The sequence below is a fragment of the Lonchura striata genome, chromosome Z, assembly GCF_046129695.1.
Source record: "Lonchura striata isolate bLonStr1 chromosome Z, bLonStr1.mat, whole genome shotgun sequence".
Classification (NCBI taxonomy): Eukaryota; Metazoa; Chordata; class Aves; order Passeriformes; family Estrildidae; genus Lonchura; species Lonchura striata.
This window is the reverse complement of record NC_134642.1, coordinates 37344254-37367415: the sequence shown is the minus strand read 5'-3', so window position 1 is coordinate 37367415 and position 23162 is coordinate 37344254. Positions and strand designations below refer to the sequence as shown.

General features: G+C 36.1%; 1 protein-coding gene across 1 annotated transcript in view; it reads right to left on the bottom strand.

Annotated features, from left to right (window-relative positions):
- CPLANE1 (ciliogenesis and planar polarity effector complex subunit 1) overlaps positions 1-23162 on the bottom strand; it is a 62809-nt gene that overhangs the window by 9231 nt on the left and 30416 nt on the right. The window contains exons 30-48 of the mRNA XM_077790522.1: positions 22862-22930; positions 20631-20710; positions 17949-18138; positions 15602-15859; positions 14691-15437; positions 13655-13821; positions 12352-12481; positions 11420-11474; positions 10253-10357; positions 9674-9766; positions 8899-9011; positions 8458-8656; positions 7951-8192; positions 6519-6609; positions 5735-5902; positions 4276-4306; positions 2883-3014; positions 1896-2061; positions 227-288 (exon numbers count right to left, since the gene is read on the bottom strand). Coding sequence (XP_077646648.1) covers positions 227-288; positions 1896-2061; positions 2883-3014; positions 4276-4306; positions 5735-5902; positions 6519-6609; positions 7951-8192; positions 8458-8656; positions 8899-9011; positions 9674-9766; positions 10253-10357; positions 11420-11474; positions 12352-12481; positions 13655-13821; positions 14691-15437; positions 15602-15859; positions 17949-18138; positions 20631-20710; positions 22862-22930 — 3098 coding nt within the window. The remainder of the gene's footprint in view (positions 1-226; positions 289-1895; positions 2062-2882; positions 3015-4275; positions 4307-5734; positions 5903-6518; positions 6610-7950; positions 8193-8457; positions 8657-8898; positions 9012-9673; positions 9767-10252; positions 10358-11419; positions 11475-12351; positions 12482-13654; positions 13822-14690; positions 15438-15601; positions 15860-17948; positions 18139-20630; positions 20711-22861; positions 22931-23162) is intronic.

Here is a 23162-nt window from a genome sequence, read left to right as displayed (position 1 = left end):
TTGGGGAAAGAAAATAAACAATGATATTTGGAAAGCAACAAAAATAGGCAAAGGATAAAAATGTTCAGAGTTTTCCTAAATGGTAAAGGAAATATTAATTACTTATTCTTTTGGTTGAAATTTCATTCATATCTGAAGTTTCATAAGCAATAAAGTTAAAACTATCTCTACAACTTTCTCAGGAATGGAAAACTAATATGAAAATAAGAATTTAAAAGCAACTTACTTGTCTTTTTCTTCTTTCTTCTTCTGGAAGACTCTAATATCCTTTGAAGTAGGATTATGATGCTGTTTAAGAAAGTATAAAGATCTTTAATTATGTACTATGGTCTCATTCCAGTCTCTCACTCTCACTTTACTTGACTTGAAAGTTACTGCTTAAGAAACTCTTCAGAAAAGAAAACCACTATGAAAGAATATGGCCATACCAGGAAATTCAAGTAAGATTGTCTCTATAATTTTCCAGTCTCAAAAAAAATACTGAAATCCTGCACTCACATGTTCCATACTTCATATGCTTAAAATATTAATATTCCTAGGAAATGTCCTCACAGTCAAACACAAAGTTTCAAATGACCTCACCTCCAGTTTCCCTAAAAATCAGTGTCAACGTGCAATCTTGTCCTGATATATAAAACTGGACAAGATTGCACGTTGACCTGTGTTTGCTAGAGTACAATTTGAAGTCTTTAATTTTTCTTTATACCAAACCCAAACCATCTAGTGAAAGCTGGGAATCCCTACACTAATGATTTCAGGAAAACAGCCCATAGCAAAAGCATCAAGTGTATATTAAGGGGTTGACAACACAGGAAAGGGTGAGAAGCAGGACCCATTTTTCTTAAATCACTTCTCTCCACACATGTACAGAAGAATATCCCAGGTCAGCTCAAAAAGGTTGTTTAATCTTTCAGAGGAAATACTTTATTTCACATAGATCTGTTACTCTTTCTGAAAGTGAATACAATTGAATTATTTAGTCACAGGGAACTTGCGTATGTTACAAAATTGCTTCTTGGAGTTAAAACAAGCAGAGCTTCAGCCTGGAATTACCTACAGCATATCCTGAATTCAATAAGTAGAAAGTATAGAAATATATTTGGTGTTGTCATCTCCTGTAGCTCTAGAGCTTCCTGTGACTCAGCAGGGTCTTTTCAGGTCCTGAAGGCATCCAGATGGCAAATGCATATTTTAAGAGTTAATACTGATTGAAAAATGTCTTCTGAACTGCTTTTGTATGGTTTAAAAATTTTTCTAGTATTTCCAGCACAGAAAAATTTCCAGATCAGGCATAAATATGTTTTTACTAATTAAATTTAAAATTTAAAAAATTCTGTGAGTGGACTGTTCATTGAAACCAGCCTTCAGCAAAAATTTCCTAAGACACTTGACATACATGGCATATTCTAGCTTATCTGCTAACCCCTTATGATTTTTGTATGCACTCCAGTGTGGGTAAATGACAGTGACAACTGCCCTCAGTAGCCTGCCATGTTTGAAGGGATGCTGGCATCTGAACTCCACTTTTTACATTCCCTGGGAGGTGTGTGGGAAGATGAAACAAGGTGTAAACACATCATATGAACAGCTGGAGCTATCACTCCCTTAAAAACACATCTCTCATCAGTGAATGTTGCAGCTGTATCCATCACAGTTGAGAGCCACCTGCATTACTTTGTAATACACCTGCAGCCAATGGTCACCACTGCAGCCTGTGAAGAACACAGGTGTATTTACTTACCTGACACAACTATGGCCAGCTCCAGTAAAATGAAACCATACATTACAACAGGAAAAAAACCCCAATCACTCCCAGCCTTTCTATTACCTAACCTGAATAAACAACACTTGTATAATAAGTAACAGTTACTCTTCAGTACACCTGTTATTCTTACCACATTTTTTCTCAGGTTAAATGGATGATGTTCTTTCTGTCTTTGTTCATCCAGTTTCTTCAAATATTCTCTCATTCTTTCCTTTTGCTTTCTTTTCATCCATGTTTGTATCTCTTTCCTTTCCTTTTCTGTTCTTTGAGAATGCCCAGAAGCAGAATCAAGAACTCTGAGGGCAGATGTAAACAGGAAATAATCTAGCACATGCTGTAAATTGTAAACAATGACAACTACATGATATAACAAAAATACTGAAAACCCTTTAAAATTCTGACACAGCTGGAAGCATAAGTAATGAACAAGAGGGGAAATTTTCTTTTGCAAAATTCTACTACATAAAATCCTGGTAAACAAGTAATTTCCAAGACATCTTCTAAAATTTTTCTTGCACTTATCTGCTACATTCAGATAATAGAACTAGACCTTAAACTGGTGGGAACTGTATCACCAATGGAGCAGATTGGTGACCTGAACAGCTGCATTATTTTATCTTGCCAGCAATTGATATTCCAAACTGCAGTAGAAAACACCTGTCACTTTGACCTCTCTCATGAAAGAACACAGCTGATTTTATAACTGCCAGTCAGGAAGGTGTAGAAATTTCCAGAAGGGAGGGTAGCATGACAGCTGGAATCTGGGGCTGGAAGTTTCTGAAACTGCTGTACCACTGGCAGGAAACTTGTATCTTTCAGAACTGCTTTAAAATACCTGAAGGTCTGAACTGAATCTGCTGTATAAGAACAGTGTGCTCCAGCCTATACCTAGCAGAGGAAGGAAAAAACAAATGGGAAGGAAAGAATTTCAAAACCAGAATACTAGAATTAGTACATTTGAGAATAATGCCTAGTAGGTTCATGGTGATTAAAAGCTCTACTAGTCCCATTAACATCAAACCACATACTTGCTTCCATTGTTTACAGGGTGTGAACTACAAGAATAACCAGGGTTAAAATGATTTAAGCAACACACAACAAAAAGCCATGTTATTACCTAAAGGTTTTCTTAGCCTGCGTTCTTGCAAAGCCAAGCTCCAGCAAAGAGGTGTCACCTTCCACCACACAATCATTCACCACATCAGTAACATCACTCGGACCAGTAATTTGCAGGGGATCTTCTAAAGAGCTTGATGTTAGGTAGGAGAAAAAGTTGTTACTAAATTAATGCTGAACATTCCCACAAAAACAAGCTAAACACCTTCCTTTTATACTTAAAACAACAATATCCAGGCTGTTTTCCATAGAGCCTTTGGACTGAATACTCTTTCCCCACATCTCCACTGGGTTAGTACACTTGAGAGAGCTTTTGATGAGGACAGAAGGAGCAAGATCTGATTGTCCCATCAGAAGGACGATCCACAACTGAAATGCTTGAGCTCTGCTGTGGTGTGTGAACATGGTTAGCCTAGCTAGTTCACACACCTGATAGCCACAGGAGGCTGAGTCTGGCAGCCAGCAGCACCACAGGGTTTGTATTGCTGCCCATGAGGAGATAAGGTTAGAGGGTGCTGCCAGTTTCAATGGTACCCAAATATCCAAGACCTTTTGAGCAAGAATCAGTGTCAGTGAGAGCACAGCTTCACCTAAATTCTTCCAATTTCTTTCCTCTCTTTTAATCAGTTGCTCCCAGTAAAAAACAAATCTCATTGTTTAAGACTACAAGCTATCAGTGTCTGCTAAAGTTTTGCCTCACACCCATACTCCACCTTATGTAATCACTTCCTAATCCACTTCAGTCACAACAACCAGTTCCACTTAAAATACTAGAAAAATAGAATAAACCATTAAGTTTACTGCTATGCTTCAAACAAAGCAATAAAAATGGGTAATGGAGCAGAATGACCAGGAAGAAAACAAACCAACTACTCTTTTCTACTGGCTCCAGAAGACTAACAGTAGCTAAAAGTAAAAATATATGTCAGACCATTTTATTTAATGCATAGGCTCTTTACAGTTTTGAAATCTCCAGTCTGTTGCTTTACACTTCTCACACTTTAAGATTTTAAAACTTCTCACACTGCAAGACTTTAAAAACTTTCTGGTGATAGCTGGTCTTCATGGAAAACTACCCATAGCAGTTTCATGTATTTTGCTGAAAAGGTGGTTTGCAAATTGAAGAAATAACAAATGCACATAGACAAGAGCCCCATCTACATTAACAGCTCCAATACATTTAATTAGAAAAGAACTTCAAATGCTTCTAGAGCTTTTGCATGAAGTAAATCCTACAGGCACCACAAAAGTCAGAGTAAATGTCTGAAATTAGCTAACAGAAGGGGTTTTATTAAGTTTGAAAATTAATGCCTTGATTTTTATAAAGTGATGATTCCACCCTGACAGTCACCTTTTTGGTAAACTGTCAATAACACCAGTCCCAAAATACATACCCAAGACGTATATCTCTGCATATGTGAGAACCTGAAACAGAAACAATCCTTATTAACAATATCTTTGCACTTGTACATACACTAATCATACATATGTTAAACAGCCAGTGGGATAAAATATAGAAACAAGTCAACCTCAATTGACATTTGACAGCTGACATTAAAAATAAATTAATATTGTACATAAGCTTAACAGCCTACAAGACAACAAGTCACTGACTGCCAGGTGAGCACAGAGGCTCCAGAGAACAACAATTAACAGCTCCAGGTTTTTGCGGGCAGTTTTCCTAGGAAGATATTGTCACTGTTTACAGTTTTCTCCCATGATCAACAAACTGGAAATAGTCTGTTCCAATTAATTATACAGTGTTTCTTGGAAAATTAATGATTGACACTTACTTGAGGAATCCAGGTATTCAGAAGAAGCTTGGAATTCAGAAGATGGAATTGAAGAGCAGTATGGCTGTCTTGGAAGGAAGAACACCACTTCCTCTCCTAAACTAATCTCTCCATCTCAAAAAATTATAGTTTTAACTTAGTATCACCTACAGTTTTCTTAGCTTACAAGTTTATACTTAAAAAACAAGTTTATACATAGAAAACGCTATTACTGTTTTCAAAACTTAACTGGGTGTGTGTACTATTTGAGATTCACTTGTGCTGTGTACAGACACAGGAACCACATTTTAATACCTTTTAAGACAGATTGCTGTAAATATGGCTATCAAATGCACATTCACATGTACAAAGCACATACCACTTTTGGGAGCCTGACTGCAAGCAATGCAGGCAATACACAGAGAAAACAACACAACTGCATTTTTAATCTCAGGCAACAAATTACTTGCAGAATATTTTCCCTCCTCCTTTTAATGCTACCACAGTCTTTATAATTGCTAAAATCAATTTACCTTCAGTATTCAAAATTATTAGACATCATAAAATAATCCTTTAAGACATAGATAGTAGTTATTGTACACAGAAATAAATCAATCGATTTTGCTTATGTAGACTGGATTTAAGAGAGATGTCACCTCTCTAGACATAGGTAGTTGACAGAGGTGTCAAAACAGCTTTTGGAGGAAGCTTTGAGTTTTCTGTGATATCACATTTATATTCACTTAGGTAAATAAGTGCAAATCAACATAGTGGCGGGCTTCAGAAACAGACCCAATGCTGACTATTTTCTTTCAATAACAGTGAATTTGAGTGCAAGTATGACTCACTGCTGAACTGTTTTCAAAGCTTAGTGATACTTTTATGCCATGTGCTCTTTATCAGAGCATATCAACAAAGCCATTCTAAATAATGCAATCTAGAAAGGCTCATGACTTTAATGAGCTCACTGGCATTATGTAACATTTTGTGTAACAGCCATGAAGAAGTATTACAGCATGAAGAAAAGGTTTTCTTATTTTTAAAAGATGCAAAGGGGAAAAATACACAATAGAAGTTATACCAGAAGGTGATTTCAGGCCACTGGGAGACTTAGAAGCCAAGGCTGCAGAGGCAGGAGAGTGTGCATCCACTGTAGTAGAACTGGGCACAGGATATTTCAAGTTGAAGCTTTCCTTTTGGTCATCTGTAACATCTTCAAAAATCATGCCTGACAAATGATGTTCTGATTCTGTGGAGAAAAAAAACCCGTACTTAGTGTAGACCAACGGCAAATCCTCACAATGCAGAAACTATGCCTTCTATATCTTGATTAGTGGTATTTTAAATTTATCTGTTACTTACAACAGCTCAGACCTGGATCAGCTGTGCCTCCCTATGGAAGGAGACTTCCAGGACTGTGCTGTGTGAACCAGTCCTGTGCACACAAAGAAAATGACTGGACCAGGAGTTGCTCTGCGTGAGTCTAAAGGACATCTTAAATATCGTCTTACATATGATTACAGATACAGTCATGATTTGGTTCCACCACTCAGCTCCGTATTAACTCCATAAGTAGATCAGATTATGTTCTTGGCACTGGCCAGGAGCTATAAGTAGGCACTACACAGTTATTTGTTAAATAAACTATAAATAATACATCTGCTCTAGTAAATATTTAAGCTGATACAAGATTTCAATAAAATCAGAAGATATTATAACTCAACATTCAGATCAGCTACCTTTTATTTTATTTGTTTCTGTGGTATTTTTGGTTCATACTTCAGTAACACCTTTGGTAACTAGAATTTATTTAAGATGCATATTCCATGGCAAGTTTATTATCCTTCTGTTAATTGGACACATACCAGCACCAGTGACTCCAGTAGCTTCAGAGACTGCAGGATGAGCACCAAGGTCTGAATCAGCATCCATTTCAGAATCTATCAGCTTCACTAACTGTAAGTGAAACCCAAAAACTAGGTAATGATACTTTCTTCAAGGTATTTCTGAGACTTACACCACAGATATTTATGCAAAGTCCACTTTAAATATATTTTTCCTGACTGAATGTTTTTAACATTTTAATGCAAGTTTTCTGACTGAAAACAAACAAAAATATTCAAGAATCAAAGTAGCCCAAGTAGATTAATTTCATGTGAGAATTACAATTTTCTGGATACTTACTTTGAGGAAAATACATATAAACACTATTATTTGTTTGAACAGTTTTACTCCTACTCCTACTGATCACATTATGTTTAAAGTAGCTGAAGTTTTCCAATATATATTTTATCTAAAACCCAGATATTAAAATACTTCCATCATCTTCATAAGTCTGAAGTTTCAAACTAGAAAATGAAAACTAAAACTAACCCAGAGTGAGACATTTTACTGAGCATTAGTCTCAAAAAGAACAAATCTCATAACTGACATGTAATACATAAGAAATCGTTATAAAAGGAAAGACCAACTAGTATGAACTTAAAAACAGGGGAAAAAAGGGGGTTTTCTTCAGGATTTGGCTAGATACCCGGAAGCTTTAAGATCCAGATGCTATGAAATGCTGAAACATTGGTCCTGAAATACAGGATATACCAAGATTTTTTTTTCCCTACAGTGGTCTTTTAAAAAATCTGACTTAAATAACAATCTTGATGAAGAATAGAAGTGATTAAATAATCCACCTGAGCGTAGTAACTGTGTGTAGTGACACAATGAGGACTTTACACTTCTGTGAATCATAGAATACCCTGAGTTAGAAGACACATAAAAAATCCATCACAGCCCAATTTTATTTTAATTCCATATTAGGATTTATAAAGATGGCAAAAATGCAAGTATTTTATGAAGCAAATTGGATCAGGTTCCAAAAATAGTCAAATAGTATTTTGCAGAAGTACAACTGCAGAAGTCTTTGCCAAAAAAGGTCTCCTGCCCAGCCTGAACTCAGTTACACAAAAATTAAATATGTTCTGCCCATTCACTAGTAACATCACCATTCTACCCAATATTTGGTCCACTGTAAACAACCATGTCAGCCAACACGTTCAGAACTAAATATGGAAGAACACTGTATATACATATATATAAAAATTTTATCATAACATGGATAATATATATATTATATATAATGTTACAAACATATAATAAACATATTAGATATATTATATATAAAAATATTATTTTCAATATCTTTCAACGGATACTAAGCAGATGTGAGAACATATTGTTCCAAAATGGAAGTTTTGTCTTTAGTTGAAAAAATAAACTGTTTAAAAACCAACAGTCAGCACTCACCATTTCGAAATTTCTGAAATCTTGATCCATATTTTCTGCTATGATCTCTAGTTTCTGTAATTGCATATCCATTTCCTTCTGCTTTGTGGAAAAGTACTCTTTATTAATTAGTTTGGATTGAAGTCCTGAAGAAGGAAGAATTCCTCCATGTTCATGTGCTGTGTTCCAAGTTAATATATCTGTAGCAGAATCTGACTTATCTTTCTTTTGCAATTTGTTTGACACATTCTTCTGATGATCATCTTAAAAAAAAGGAAAAAAGAATGTACCAGTATCACTAAATAAGCCACAAGCAGCTGCAAATAATTAGGCATAAATACCACCCAAACCTAACAGGGTGTTTTAGAAGGCAAGAATCATTACAAAAAAAGTCAAATGTATCAATGTTTATGTTTAAGACTAAAAAGCCATGAGGTTAATTGGGAAAAGGCTGCAGATTTTCTGTGAGAGTATTACAACAAAAGAGTGGTATTACTTTTTCTTGGATTTAAAACTGAAATCATTTACCTTGCTTCTCAAGTACTCCAGGTGGAACTGCATTAGTAACAGAAGCTGCTCTGTGATGAAGTTTTGCAGTAGATGGAATTTCAAGCTTCTCATTCTGCTGTGCAGCAATTATCTCTTCTGCAGACTCAGGTTTTATGGGCAAATTGCTAAGGATGTCACTGTCTTCAATGTCAGTCACACTGATATATTCCTGTTTATGCTAAACAACAAGATAATGAAGAATTGTACAGTATGGGTTTTGAATAAGTTGCTTATAGTGCATTGCTCACCATTACCTCTTGACATTTGTAGATGACAGACTTTGTTTTGGGAACAAAATAAATACAATCTTCCCTACCATATTATACAACTGACTCATGCAGATACAAAGAACCCAAACTCACGAAGACAAACAGTATACTTAAAAATGCATTTAAACCATATGTACACTAGATCACTAACCAAATCAGGTGCATCTGACAGATGGGATGGTAAAGGTTTCTCACTGACTTCAGTGGGGAAACTCTGGTTTAAATACATGTCTGGCAGTAGTATCTCAGACGAACTGGATGATTCTACAAGGAAATAATAGTCAGGAATTTATTTAGTAAAAGTCACAAAAATTTCAGACTATTAAGAAACAGCTCTGCATTCTCTAGATGATAAGAAAAGCATTGAATAAGCTGCCATCTAGACTTCTATTAATATCTAAGTCCCTCCTACTTAGGTAAAAATAATCTCCATCTTTACTTAATCCAAAGAAATTAGATTACTCAAATGAAAACCTCTAATTTAACTATCTCAAATGAGTCATGTGATATAGTAAAATTATCTTCAAACAGAAAAACACTGTTGCATTTTACAATAATAGAAAAATTTGTTTGCTCTCTTAGTACCATAGGGAAAATAGTTGGGTACTGAAATCTATGTAATGTATTTATGGAACAAGGCTACTGCAGCTCAATTTCATGTGATCTGTTTTAACACCCCACTGATCAATTAACTTGATCTACATTACACTAAATCTAAAGATTAAAGTGGGCACTAAAATCAAGCTAAAATCCACAAAATAAGGATTTGGGTATCAAGATGTCAGATAAATTAGCATTTTACCTATACCCTGCATTAAGCTGTCTCAGGTACAAAACCCACTTACACACAAAACCCATGTTAGAACAGTAATACTTTTACAGACTTCCCAAACAACAAATGAAATGGAGAAAGACTGCAGCCACACCTGATGCAGGAACAGACGTGACCAGCTCATTTTTTTGAAATTTGGAAACCTCATTTCCACCACTGATCCCCCAATCCTGGTATGATTTGAGCACTTGATCGGAAGAAAAAAAAGAAGACCAGAATGCCTATGTTTATGTAAAGATACCAATGGCATTATCTGAGTGTACATTTCTGATTTGCCAGTTTACAATCAAAGAAAAGTGGGGGAAGAGGAAAGGAAGCAATTTCAATCAAGTGTGAAACATTGTCTAAATTGCATTTCGATAAAGTCAAGTTAAAACAAGCTTTCAGAAAAAGTCACAGCAGGACTGACTTACAGAAAGCATGAGGAGACTCTTACATAATTGCATCTGTAATATTTTTAGTTATAATTATTTTAACTACTGCTTTCTAATTTCCAACTAGAAATTATTCCATTGTTTTCTGGTTTAATTATTTTTGAAACAAGAAAACTGAACAAAAAATTGCTTCCCCTTTACAAACTTGCGGCATTTTGAAAACTGATCGAAGAGCACAACTAATCAAGAAACAACACTAGTAACAGTTGGTTTCTGTAGATCACCCATGTAGCATTTACCTGGGCTAGTATTAGTACTTGCATCTTGAGTTTCTGCTGGTTTTTTTCCTACAGAAGCCAAATAATGTAGATCTGCTGAGGTAATACTTGCTTTATCCATTGCATCTAAAATGTGGTAATACAAAATAGGTGTCTATTAACAATATAAAAATTAGACACCTTTGAAAGCAATAATACTAACTCACAACTAGAGGCCCCAACATTTTCTTATTTGCATTTATGACAGATAACTTGTCTAAGCATACCTCATAAATGATTCCAAGAAAAATTCATGCTACCAACTTTATGTGAATAAACAATGGCACTTACAATGTTACACTGACTTGAAACCAAGATTCAGTTTAGATATGTGATATTAAATTAAATATTTTAGCATGCTGAACAGTAATAGTCTGCTTCACATTCTAAAAGGAGTAGAGGAACATTCATGACATGTATGTCTTAATTTCTTTATTGCTGTTTCTACAGAGTTTGCATTTCTTTAAGGCCAAATTTCAGAGAATGAATTGCATTTTGTTCCATGACAGAACTGAATATTGTCATGAATTAACATACTATATAAAGAAAGAAATCTTTCCACAGGCCTGGTCTTCGTATTGTAGGCTAGAAATATTGCATGCATTGAATTTCTTTTACAGGAGCTCTAAATTTTGTGTAATTAGAATATGCAGGCAAATAATGTCAGAATAATATCTTTTCAAAATACATTAAAAATTTAGAATTAGAAATGTTTACAGAATTCACTGTCAACCACAGCTAATGAAATTAACTTGACATACTGTTATTATTTCATTAACTCTATTGTTTATAAACATAAATACAAGATTATCACTCATTCTGAAGAAAAATTAAAATACTTCTAAAATTCTTGGGAAAACTATTCTGAATCTTCAGATAATTTGTACAAGATCTTAAATTTGCCTGCACCTCTCTCCATAAAAATTCCAAAAAAAACAAGTATCTCCCAAAATTTCTGGACACCTGTTGTACATCCTGAAAGGTCTGGGGAAAGATCCCTTAAGGCAGAAAGCTCAATTGCCCACAGACCACAATATCCTACTTTTTAACACATAGATTATAGTAGAGTTTTACTGTGAATTCTAACAGACTAATGCTTCTTGATTTTTTTTTTTGAGTACTCAAAGCATTAAAAAGACTTGTACTTGCCCATTGACATGAAAAAACCATCCTGAACATAAGATGTCGAATTTGGTTTGTGATCCTAATATAAGGAAAAAAAGAACCATTTTTAAAAACAGTTCCAGTGTAGATTAAAGGCTTTCTTGTTGATATTAACTATCCAATATACCTCATATGAGTAATGATTTGGGGGGAAAAAAAAGAACTGTCATTTACTTCTCTCAATACGTGTTTTAATTCCTCTGATCTATTCCAACTTAGAGGAATTTACTTACTATGTAACATTATTTTATATACCTTGGGATCACCTGCATTAACACAAATTCCTTAGTCCTCTTCAAGTTTTATCCTACCCCTGAACATCTCCAGGTCTGGTGAGGGTCTCCTGCTGCTGTGCTGCAGTGAAGTCTCAGAGAAAGTATGGTATGGATCAGAAACACAGCTCTGGGCAGTTGGTACTTGTAAGATAAACCCCAAAAGAACCAAAAAGGCCTAATCAAAACCCAGCTTGACGAAGGCTTTCTTTTTTCAGAGTCTGGAGTGAGAAAAAACTGAGATTCCAATGCTGCACATCCTTACTCTTATACTGTCATACATCCATGCTCACATGGAAAGAATAATGCCTGGGTCACCTGTCCTATCATTAGTACCAGGAAAAATATATTTTCTTTTTCGTTTTTAACATTATTTTATGTATTTACTACAAATGTACATACAGACTTATATCCTATCAAAACAGACAAGTTCATGTTCCAGGAAAAGAAATAGCAACCTTCAAATCCTTTATAAAAATCTATCTCCTGTTTACAGAAAATGCAAGTATATTACTTAAAAATATGCATACTGTTTGTAGAGCCTGGAAGAGAAGTATATTATTGTTTGGCTTATAGTTTTCTCCTTCTTTCTTTTCTGCTAATACTTGAATGGAAAAAGGCTAAGAAAAAAACATAATTCTATACCCCAGTCTCTGATTCAGTAGCCACTGCTGTGTCACTAATACTGATGACGGAGTCGTTTGGACAGAAGGACACGCTTGGTTTCTTCTTATCCTCCTTCTCTTTCAGTTGTTTCTTACTACGCCTCTTTTTACTGTCAACAAATTAATTACAAGTAAAGAGTAAGAAGTGCTCTGAAATAATAACAATACCTATCATTGTTTTCTAGGAAAGATTACTATTAAGAAATAAACACTGAAATAAAGATCAGAAAAGATAAACAGCTGCTGCACATTGATCAGTTCAAATCACATTTTCTGCCTGCTTGAAACTTACATAAAAATGTTGTAGAACCCATACAAATACCAGCAATTACACTCAAATCTATTGTCTAATAAATTACTTAAATTAAATATTACAAACCACATAGTATTTCACATCTATATCTTGTGTATAATTAATTGCTACACAAAGTGCCAATAAGAAATCTATAAGAAGCAAACGTCAATTACACAGCGGTTTTCTAATTACTAGGTGACAAATAGATTACACAACAGTAACTGCAGCTTCTTCTTTAATATGTGACAAGTAGATTATATGGCAGCAACTACAGCTTTAAGCACTTCCACAGATACTATTAAAATCTATTCTTAACCCTATCTGCAGTAACTTGTGTAGCAAGTTTTCACTTTACAAGTGAAAAACTACTCTCGAGCCCCTGCTCCACAATGTCAGAAGCATCATAACTGAAAGAAACCAAGTATTCTATTCCAGAACATTCTATCAGCATTTTATAAGAATTGAGCAAATATATATCAGCATCTTAAACAAACTGTTTCAACTGTGTAAGTTATAAATAACATACTTATAAAAAAAATCTCAGCTTCAGCAGGAATTTTGTAAATCACAGTCTGTATTAAAACAGCCTACATATTTAATTATCCTGAAAGAGCATATAATCCTTTCCTTTTTGAAGATGACAGTGACAATATGCAGCCCAGACAATATTAGCAGTCTACTTATATTCTCTATGTAACTGAGTGAAGCATTTCATAAAGAATGTACAGCAAAAAATAGGCAGGAGACAACAAGACTTTAAAACACAGACAGTGGAATGACTACCTTCCTATTGTGACTCTTCTTCTTATAAATCTCCTAAGAGCTGGAACTCCTCACACCCTAATGACACACTTCTGCTGTGTCTTTACGAACACTTACTATTCTATTCTCTGCTGAGAGAATACATTCCCTCTGATACCAAAGCTAGAAGGTACAGGTTACCAGCTAGTCTGTCAAAGTGAAGTTCTACTTTAAAAATATGGCTTGCCTTTTTCTTTTGCTCTGCACATCTTTAAGTTCAAATGGTCCAACGTCAGTTCTTAGTAGCTGGATAGGATTGGCTTGGTCTTTTTGAAAGGAAGTACTGGGCACAAAAAGATGCTTGTGTCCTTGCTCAAATGCAATGAGATCTCGAGGTGGGATGAGGTTTGTTGCCTAAAAGAGTTCAGAGAGAGAGAGGAAGACAGAAAATGGGGAGGGGAACCCCAGATTGGCTGGAGAAAGTAAGTCCAGTTTGGATTTCAGTTACACAAATGAAACTCCTGTAACATTTTCTTAAGAATATGGAAATGGAATATTAATAGCATCAGACCAGAACCCCTGCCAATATGTACATGTATAAACTATTTTCTGAAAATTAAGAGGTATGAATTTTCTACACAGAGCACATGAATTTTATCCATAGAACATATTTCACTAATATTTGCATTTCTTATGTAGGTAGTTCAGGGTGAAGTTAGGAACCATCCAGTGTAGACAAGGACTGAAGAAGCAGTTTTCAAGGAAAAGCATTTCCATTCTCTTCAACTGGGATATGCAAGCATGTAAGTGTATAAGAAATAACATTTTTCAAAACATCAGGTATTCAGCATCTGTAATATTTTCTTACCAAGCTTTTTGCCATTCCATTTCTGCCCTGCAAAAAAGGATTTTTCACCACATTCTATTTCTGTAAGTAATTCTATTATAAGCTTTATAGGAAAATACCCTAGTTTTTTACCATATAAATATTGTCCAGTATTTTAGATAGTAAATTCTTTACACTCATTAGCAGTGGGCTGAACATTGATGAACTATGGAATATAGAATCAATCTTATGTAGTGATAAACACTTTCAGGCTTGCAGTCTGCCTCATACTGACATGTCAGTAAGCAGGTACCCTTAGTTCTAGATCCCTCTTGGTACCTGTGCTGAAAAATTTCAAATTCAAAGTCTCTAAACATGAAATTATTTGTGATGACTAAGAAACCATGAAACTGACAAAACACTACAACCTAGAAAAATATTTATTAAAATCCAGTACCTTCTTTTTCTGAGGTAAATTAATCTGAAGTAGTGCTATTCCTGCACCCCACTGTGTTCCTCTGGTGTCAGCAACCTTTGTTGCAGGTTTAACAGGTATTAAAGTAGTAGTGATTGGCTGCCTTACAGCTGGTGGAACTCTAGGTACTGGGTCAAGCAAATGCAACAGTGGAATGGCAGCCACGTTCTGAGCAGTTGGTGTTTTGAGCACATGCACATTTTCAGGAAATTGCAGCTGAGGTGAATCTTCTGGCTGTCCTTCACACTGATCTGAATTCAGATGTTTGGGAGGGACCTTACACACTGTTTCTGCCCATCTCTCTTCTTCTTCATGCTTTTGTCTTAAAGTCTCAGGGTTGTATCTACTTCTGTGGAAATTTTCCTCTGCTTTACTCTTTCTTGGTGTGTATGATAACTGATGGTTCTGTAAGGAATCTGATGAACTCCAAGCTACTCGTGGTACTGGAGGTGGCCTGGAAAATGCTGATGACATTTCTGTTAGATGTAAAAATGCTGGTTTAACATTATAATTTGATTCAAGCTCAAGCAAAGGAAATCCATTTGAGTAACTAATTTTTTTTTCAATAGGAATAAGCTTCACTTTTTTCTGGATGCCTGAGGAAGGAGTTAGGAGATGAAGTGGTTTAGCAGGCACTGAAGAATGCAAATCTTGGGATGGTGACATTAATTCTGTTTCCTTGCTGTTGCTTTCAAATAATGTCAAAGAGGCACTCATATCCAGATGATTCTAAATAAAAGCAAACAAAACAAATACTTACGTATCAACCATGGACTAAATACACACAAAAATAGTTTTATCTACACCAATCACTACTAACACATTTCCTAACTCAACAGGATAGATAACATACCAGATAACAGTCTTCATAAACTACACTTTTATATACCTACTTTTATTTGACCACTGTTGCCTTCATCTTCTACATTCTTCCTTGGATGAAAAACAGAGTTCTCTTGACCAGTTTTTCCTTTTTCTTTTTGAGAGAACACCTCTGTTTTTGGAGAAACATTGCTTTCAGCAGCATGTGCAGGCTGCCTCCCTGCCAGGTGAACCGACTGATGCTGCTGTAATACTTGCTGCACATTTGGCACACTGGTAAAGGATGACTGCACTATTTGCATTAAACTCATGAAGTTGATCTGCTGGAGCTGAATACACACAAAATCAAAGTTAACAATGCCAGTAACTTTAACAGAAATCTTAGCAAAAATGTCTAAGCTATCTTGCAGCTGCTCACTATTAGGTGATGAAATAAACAACATCGCAGTAATGGAATGATTCAATAATGATTAATTTGTATAATTGTTTACTGTATTGGACTTCCTCATGAGATGTAATAAATACCTGCCACAGACAGGTTATGCTAAAGCAAGATGAATATCTTCAATTTTTTGTGAAGTTTCAATAAATGTAAGGTCACATAAAATTGGCTCAACATACTACCATCACTTAAATCCTAGACTAGTTGAAAAGCTATTACAGCATAAGAATTTTTCCAAATGTAAACTATTAAAGGACATTGACTTATGTGAGCTAAAACACACTCAAAGATCTATTATTATATCACTCATTTTCTTGAATTAAAAGCAAGAGTTAAGTCTAAAATAAATTTCACAGCGCTTAACATGGAACTAGGCATCTCTTTAAAGAACAGCCTATGCTGGTTTTGCAGTGGAGCCACCCACGGAAGTGTTTTTTACTCGGAGGAGCTGCTGAGGGCTTCCTCTGTGCCTAGCAAAACCAACTGCTGGCTAGCTTTGAGAATAAGCATATTAATGAGCCAATTAAAAACTAGATCTGCCTCTGTGAACACACATGTGAAAACGAACAGACCCTGGGAATTCTCTCTCTCCCTTCTGGCTTGGGAACAGGTACCAAGGCTGGCCTGGTCCCTTGTCTCGGCAGGCTCTGCTGCGGTCCGGGGGCAGTGGCTGCCCTGCACGAGGAAGGGAAGCCATCGGCGCTGGGATCCCAGCCCTCCCCACAGTGCGGGTGCCAAAAAAATCCCCAGAGGCAGCTCTGTAGCCCGTGGAATTGAACGCAGCAGAGGCTGGAAAACAGCCATGCCATGCAGCCAAAGCAGTGCCTGGCATTCTAGCCTGGGCCCCAGAGATTCCAACACAGCCCCAGCGTGGCTTAAAAATCCATCAGATCCATCATTGTGAGCACTCTGGACACACCTGGCAGGGATCACATGAGCATCTGCAGGCCCCCAGCGAGATCTTAACTTTTTTAGGGCATAGATAAGACTTGAAAACCTTCAATCCTCCCTCAGATGAGAGAAAAGGACAGAGTAGAGACACAGAGAGAACAACATGAGACATGAAGGTCAGTGAGAAGAAGTCAAGTCCCAAATGAGAGGGTTGAGGAGATGCCTCAGGTTTGGACTGAAATCTTCTTGTAAGGCTATGGAGAAGATATAATTGATACATCAGACTCTTCTTCCCTGTAACTCATTGGAAGTATGGGGGGATGAAGTGTTCAATTTGTAGATATAAGCACAGGTATGTGTGCTATAGCAAGCAGATGCTGAAGTAGTTGTGATCCCAGGAGAAATTTGAACAGAGAGAGAAAAAAATGGAGAAGACCCTTTGCCCCAAGGGAGAGAAGAAGACCTCTGCTCCCAGAGATGTAGATCCCTGAAACAGATAAAGATCACCTTTGCTGTTGAACACTTCATCCTTAAAACAGTAGCCCATAAGTTGACACAGCTCATAAACACAGCAGTGGGAAGGCTGCAAAAGATGGGAGGAACTCCACAATTGCAGATTTCTAAGCAGCTGCTATTCATGGACATTAAAAGCCATGGGAGACTGTTTCTTGTGGAGAAGTCTGTGGCATGGCAAGGGCAACTCCCCTCCCTAAGTGAATGGAAGAAAGACTATTCTAGAGGTGATAAACTGACTGAATTGTTTCTGTACATTGTAAGTGAGAGAGAAAAGGTTGTAGAGGGGAGGAGAACTATTCTAAAGGTTTTATTCTGATTCTTATTATTCTTTCTTTGAGTTACTGTTAATAAAGTTTTCTTTATACCCTTTTAAAGTTTTGAGCCTGCCTCGCCTTCCACCTAATCCTATCTCACAGCAGGAAATGAGTAAGTACATTCTAGTGGGTGTACTGGTATTTAGCCAGCACTGAACCAACCAGACACAGAAGGTCCTTAAAACAGTAACTATTTCCATTTTTTTAACAACACAGTTGGTACCATGAAAACTTAAAATAATTAGATGCCCTCACCTGAACTAATTTAAACATTTCATCTTGCAGCATCTGCCTGACAGTTTCTGATGTGCTTGGTTTCTCTTCTCTAGGGACTTCTGCCTTGACTTCTTGCTTCTTTGCACAAACAGAAGTATGGGAGGCAAGACTTGACACAGAAGACACAGCAGTCTCAGAAGGCTGAGAATCACTTCTAGTATCTACACTACTTAAGAAAGAAAAGAACAAACTATGAAAAACATTCAGAACATTCAAAACAGCTATACATGTTGTCTTAAATCAATCCAGAAAAATTTTAAAGATACCTGTGTATTTTAAAAACGTAATTAATTTGTAGGAACAACTAAGTAATTAACAGTGCATGATCTTGAACAGAGAGCACGTACAACATATCTCCTAATACTTCGTAAAATACAGAATTAAAAATAGTAGTAAATATGTATGTTCTACCTGATTTTGTAGCATAAGTTTATCTAAAATATTATTGTCACTAGAGATACAGGTAGAAAACAACAATTTGACAAAAAAGACAGAAAAAAAGCCTGGTCAGTCATAAAGTCAATCAGCTGATGAAAAATGAAGAGGGACGTTTTTGGCTGAAATAAGGAAGAAGGTGGATTAATTTTGACTTAAAGTAATGTTCCTTTAAATATTTGGGCTTAGAAAGTAACAAGATTTTAGATTAAAGAAAATAATTTAAAATTGGAGTAACACATACAATAACATTTTCCCACAAAACATTTTCCCACAGTGATAACAAGATATTTTAGTAGGTAAAGAATATTAAATACATTCATTCCCTACATGAAGAAGAGAGGGTTAGGATTTACATTAAGCTATAAAGAAACTGAAGGACTTTACTTACACCAACGGGAATTAACCCAAAAGACATTTTCTCTGTTTAAGAAAAATGTTGACATTGCTATGGATACAACTCTTAGAGGACTCGGACTTGTCTCTGTGGAGGCAATTCTTAAGAGAAATTTTTACAATTGTACAGAATGGCCTCCAATCATGTCAACAAAAGGGATCATAAAGTAATTGATAATGAGTAAAAGCTATAGATACATAATAGGTGTGAAAGAGCACATGAAATCTTTTGGAAGGCAATTAGAATGTGCAAAAATGACCTGAAATGCCAAAAGTTTGAGCAAATTTTTTTTTGAAAAGAGTTAGCATGAGAAGCTCAAGAAGGAAAAGAGATTAGAGATACACAAAAATGAAGTCCAAAAGTATGCACAGTTCATATTTTCATCTAAACTGAAAAAAGCCTCATAGAGGACTGTTCTAGAACTGAAAGCCCAAGACTGACTCCTGATTCCGTTTCCCAATTCCAACATGCTCTTTATTTTGTATATATTTATGTAAATCTATCAGTTGCCATAGGATAGATGCTTTTTACTAATTTGAATTTAAATTTATATATAAGTTTAAAATATTATTGTTCAGGTGTTCTATATAATCAAGTATCTTCTACAGTAATATCATATAATGAATTCTGTCCAGAACCAGAAAACAAAACTACCATGTCTCTTGAAATCTGGTAGCTCTGAATTAACATTTGTGTCATGTGATATTCCAGACAACACATGAGAGTATATGATCCACAAGCATTATCGCAGAAAAAAGTTTCAGAAAAAGCTCCTTAGTTTGCAGATACAATACATTCCACCTGCAAATACTTTGCAGTCAAAACTACACATCACATTACTTCAAATAAAAAATAATTCTTTACTACATAAAACAGCATAGGTTTACCTTAACTAGGAACTTCTGCATCTTGTTTTAAAGAAAATGAGTGGGAAAAGGTGCTAGTAACAACCTTAGTCATACTATAAAGAGAGAAGTAGTAGTATTGCAAGTACTACAATAATTTGTTATGCTGCCTGTTTCCATTTTTTACACATGTATGTATATAAATATACACATAACCTCTTGAAAAAGTATTTTAATTAGTATGAGATAAAGTAATTGAAAGCCACCAGATCAAAGCTATACATATCTGCATCGCTTCTATTACTGCATTACATTGCAATCTGAGCTGGCAAACATTGACATTCATGTTTTGTCTCCCCTAGCAATCAGAAATTGACTCAAACAAAAGCACTGAAAAAGTTCCAGCTATTCAAGACAGCAGGCAAAGAAAAGGTTGATTCTGGTAGACAAAGGAAGAGAAAATCCAATTTAACTAATATTGTTAATATCACTATAATCTGCATCTCCAGAAGAGAAAAAACAACGACATAATAAATTCTTGAGGGGCATCTTACACTCAGTTAAAGCAAAAATCTGTGGTTTTAAAAAGTAGAGAATTTAAAATCTTTCTAAAAGTAATTTTAAAGTCTTTCACAAACATTATGTATACATAGGAACATTTATTTATATGCCATTGTAATAAGATTTCCTATTTTCCCAGTTATTTTCTATCTTTCTCCTAGATAAAACACACCTGCCCACTGTGCTTTCTAATAAAACTGTGCTTGTTTTATTAGATCATTACTAAAATAATGACTCATCAACCCAGCCCTTCATATATGTAAAATATAGGAGACGACTGAAACTGCAACTATGACTTTGCTGCTTTAAGCAACAGCAGGAACCCCTGAGACATCACTGGATATAATCATTAACAAAACTACTTTAGATTTTTAAGCAAAGTTAAAAGACTTAAGAGTTAAAAAAAATCAACAAGTCACTTACATATTCTGTTCAGCCTTTTCTTCCTTTGTTTCTTCCATATTTGGATCTTGAGCACTATCTACAGCTGAAATGGCACCCTGCTGAATATAAAAATATTAAAAGATCTAAACTTGCAAATTTTTCTATCTCTCCTGCTTCAATAAAATACAAGTTTTTTAGCCTGTGGCAAATGTGTTTTTGATAAATTATCCAATTACAAAAATCTGACTAAAAATAATCAAAATTACATAGTTATCAGAAGACAGTTACAGATCAGCAACAAGGAGACATAACAATTTACTTGAGAATCTTCTTTCTTAAAACAATCTCATTATTATAAGATTTAACAATTTACCTGAGAATCTTCTTTCTTAACACAATCTAATTATTATAAGATTTTAGTTCCAAATACATATTAATGTATGACCCTGGGTATATATTCTGCTTATCTAACATCTCCTAGGTAAAGATGAAAATGTGGAAACAACCCCATTATACACAAACTGCCTACAAAACAAGAAAATGAAACAAATGTAGGATTTTGCATGTCATAGATTCATTAAACAGAGTTGTTATGCTATGTATGGAAGACCACAATACATAGCATAGCAGCTCTGCCCTTAGCCACTTTCAAAGAAAAGGTAACTATGACCAAAAATCATGCACAAAAAAGTAGGCTTATTTATAAATCCAGACTGAGTTTTCAGACAGAAGTAAAATAAACATCTCCATATATTTAACTTTTTAAAAATCAATTCAATTTTATGAATATATAATACATCTATATATATATGGAAGCATACACACATTTTCATAAGTGCTCAGAGTAGATGTCACTTTACTACCTTTCAATTGTTAATTTTATTATTGAGCAAGGAAGAAGATTCACCACCCCTAAACAATTTAGCCCTCAAGTTCACAAATATATTGATGAATTCAGGATACTTTGAAAACAGTATGTGTAACAATTCAATGCTTCCATGTTCTTACATTTCTCCCGTCACATCAGGAGAAATGCTGGAGCTGCTCCCTGTGTTAGAACCAGCACAACTAAGGAAAGCTGATGGGTGGTAGTAGGAGATAACTCTCAGAGGTAACAAAGCACCCATTTGCTGACCTGACACACTCTCTAGAAAGGTGCTGCTTCCCTGGGGCTCCTGTCAGGGATGCTTCTGAGAGACAAACGAGCCCTGTACAGCCCACTATTACTTGCTGCTGTTGTTTCACACAGGTTCCAGTGACACATCTATGAGCAGGCTGAGAAATGAGGGCTCTGGAGTGCACAGTCAATCCTCTCAGTCAAAAGGAAGGGGTTTGAAAGGGTTTGAAACTGGTGAATAACAAATTGTTACAGGACTGACATGGCTCCTTTAGCCATGGGACTTGATTTGAGAACCTGGTCTGCTGAGGGCTGATGGTGTTCATCTACCAGAGAAGGGGAAGAGCACCTTCAGTCATAATTTTGGCAAGGGCGAAGAGGCCTTTAAAACTAACATTGCCAGGGGATGGGCAATTTTTGGCAGAGTCAGAAAGAGATGCCTGGAGAGGAGCTGCTTGTCAACAGAGCACCTGAAGAGCTGCATAAAGGAATTACAACTACTCCTGCCAGTAAGTCAGCTTCATTGGGGCCTCCAGGCAAGCATACACAGCATGGAGAAAAAAAAATGTCAGAAATATTTAGGTCTGCCAGATACGATGTTACTGGCATTGCAGACATGTGGTGTGATGGCTCTTATGATTGAAGTGTTGGAATGGATGGATGCAGGCTCTTCCTTTAGGAAGCACAGGCAGGAGAGATGAGGAGTTGACCAAGAGTTTATGGCTCAGGTTTAGAGGGAGGGCAGGGACAGGTGATATTACAGTGGGGTTCTGATAAAAGGCTGCCCAACTAGGAAGATGAAGAAGATGAGGTCCTTTATATGCAGATAGGAACAACCTCATGTTTGCAAGCCCCGATCCTCATAGGGAACTTCAACCATCCCAGTATCTGTTGGAGGGGCAGCACAGCATAGCACAGGCAATGTGCTATGAGCACAGAACCTGGAGGTTCTGGAACACATTGATGATAACTTCCTTCCACATGTGACAGAACAGCCAGTGAGGAGAGGTACTATGGTGGACCTCATTCTGACCAACAAGGAGAAGCTGATGGAGAATATGAAGCTCAAGGGCAGCCTTAGTTGCAGCAACCATGAAATGGCAAATTTGAGTTCCTGAGGGCATCAAGAAGGACACACAGAAAACTCACTGACCTTCACTTTAGGAGAGCAGACTTTGGCTTCTTCAGGGATCTGCTTCATAGAGTCCCATGGGATAGCACCCTGGAAGGAAGAGGGGCACAAGAAAGCTGGTTAATATTCAAGAATCACCTCCTCCAGCCTCAGGAGGGATGCATCTCAATGAAGAGGAAGTTTGGCAAAAATGCCAGGAGGCTTGCATGAATGAACAAGGAGTACTTGAACAAAGTCAAGCATAAAAATGAAGCCTACAGATGGTCAAAATAAGAAAAGGGTGAAGAATACTGAGAGATTGTCCAAGCCAAACATATCCTGG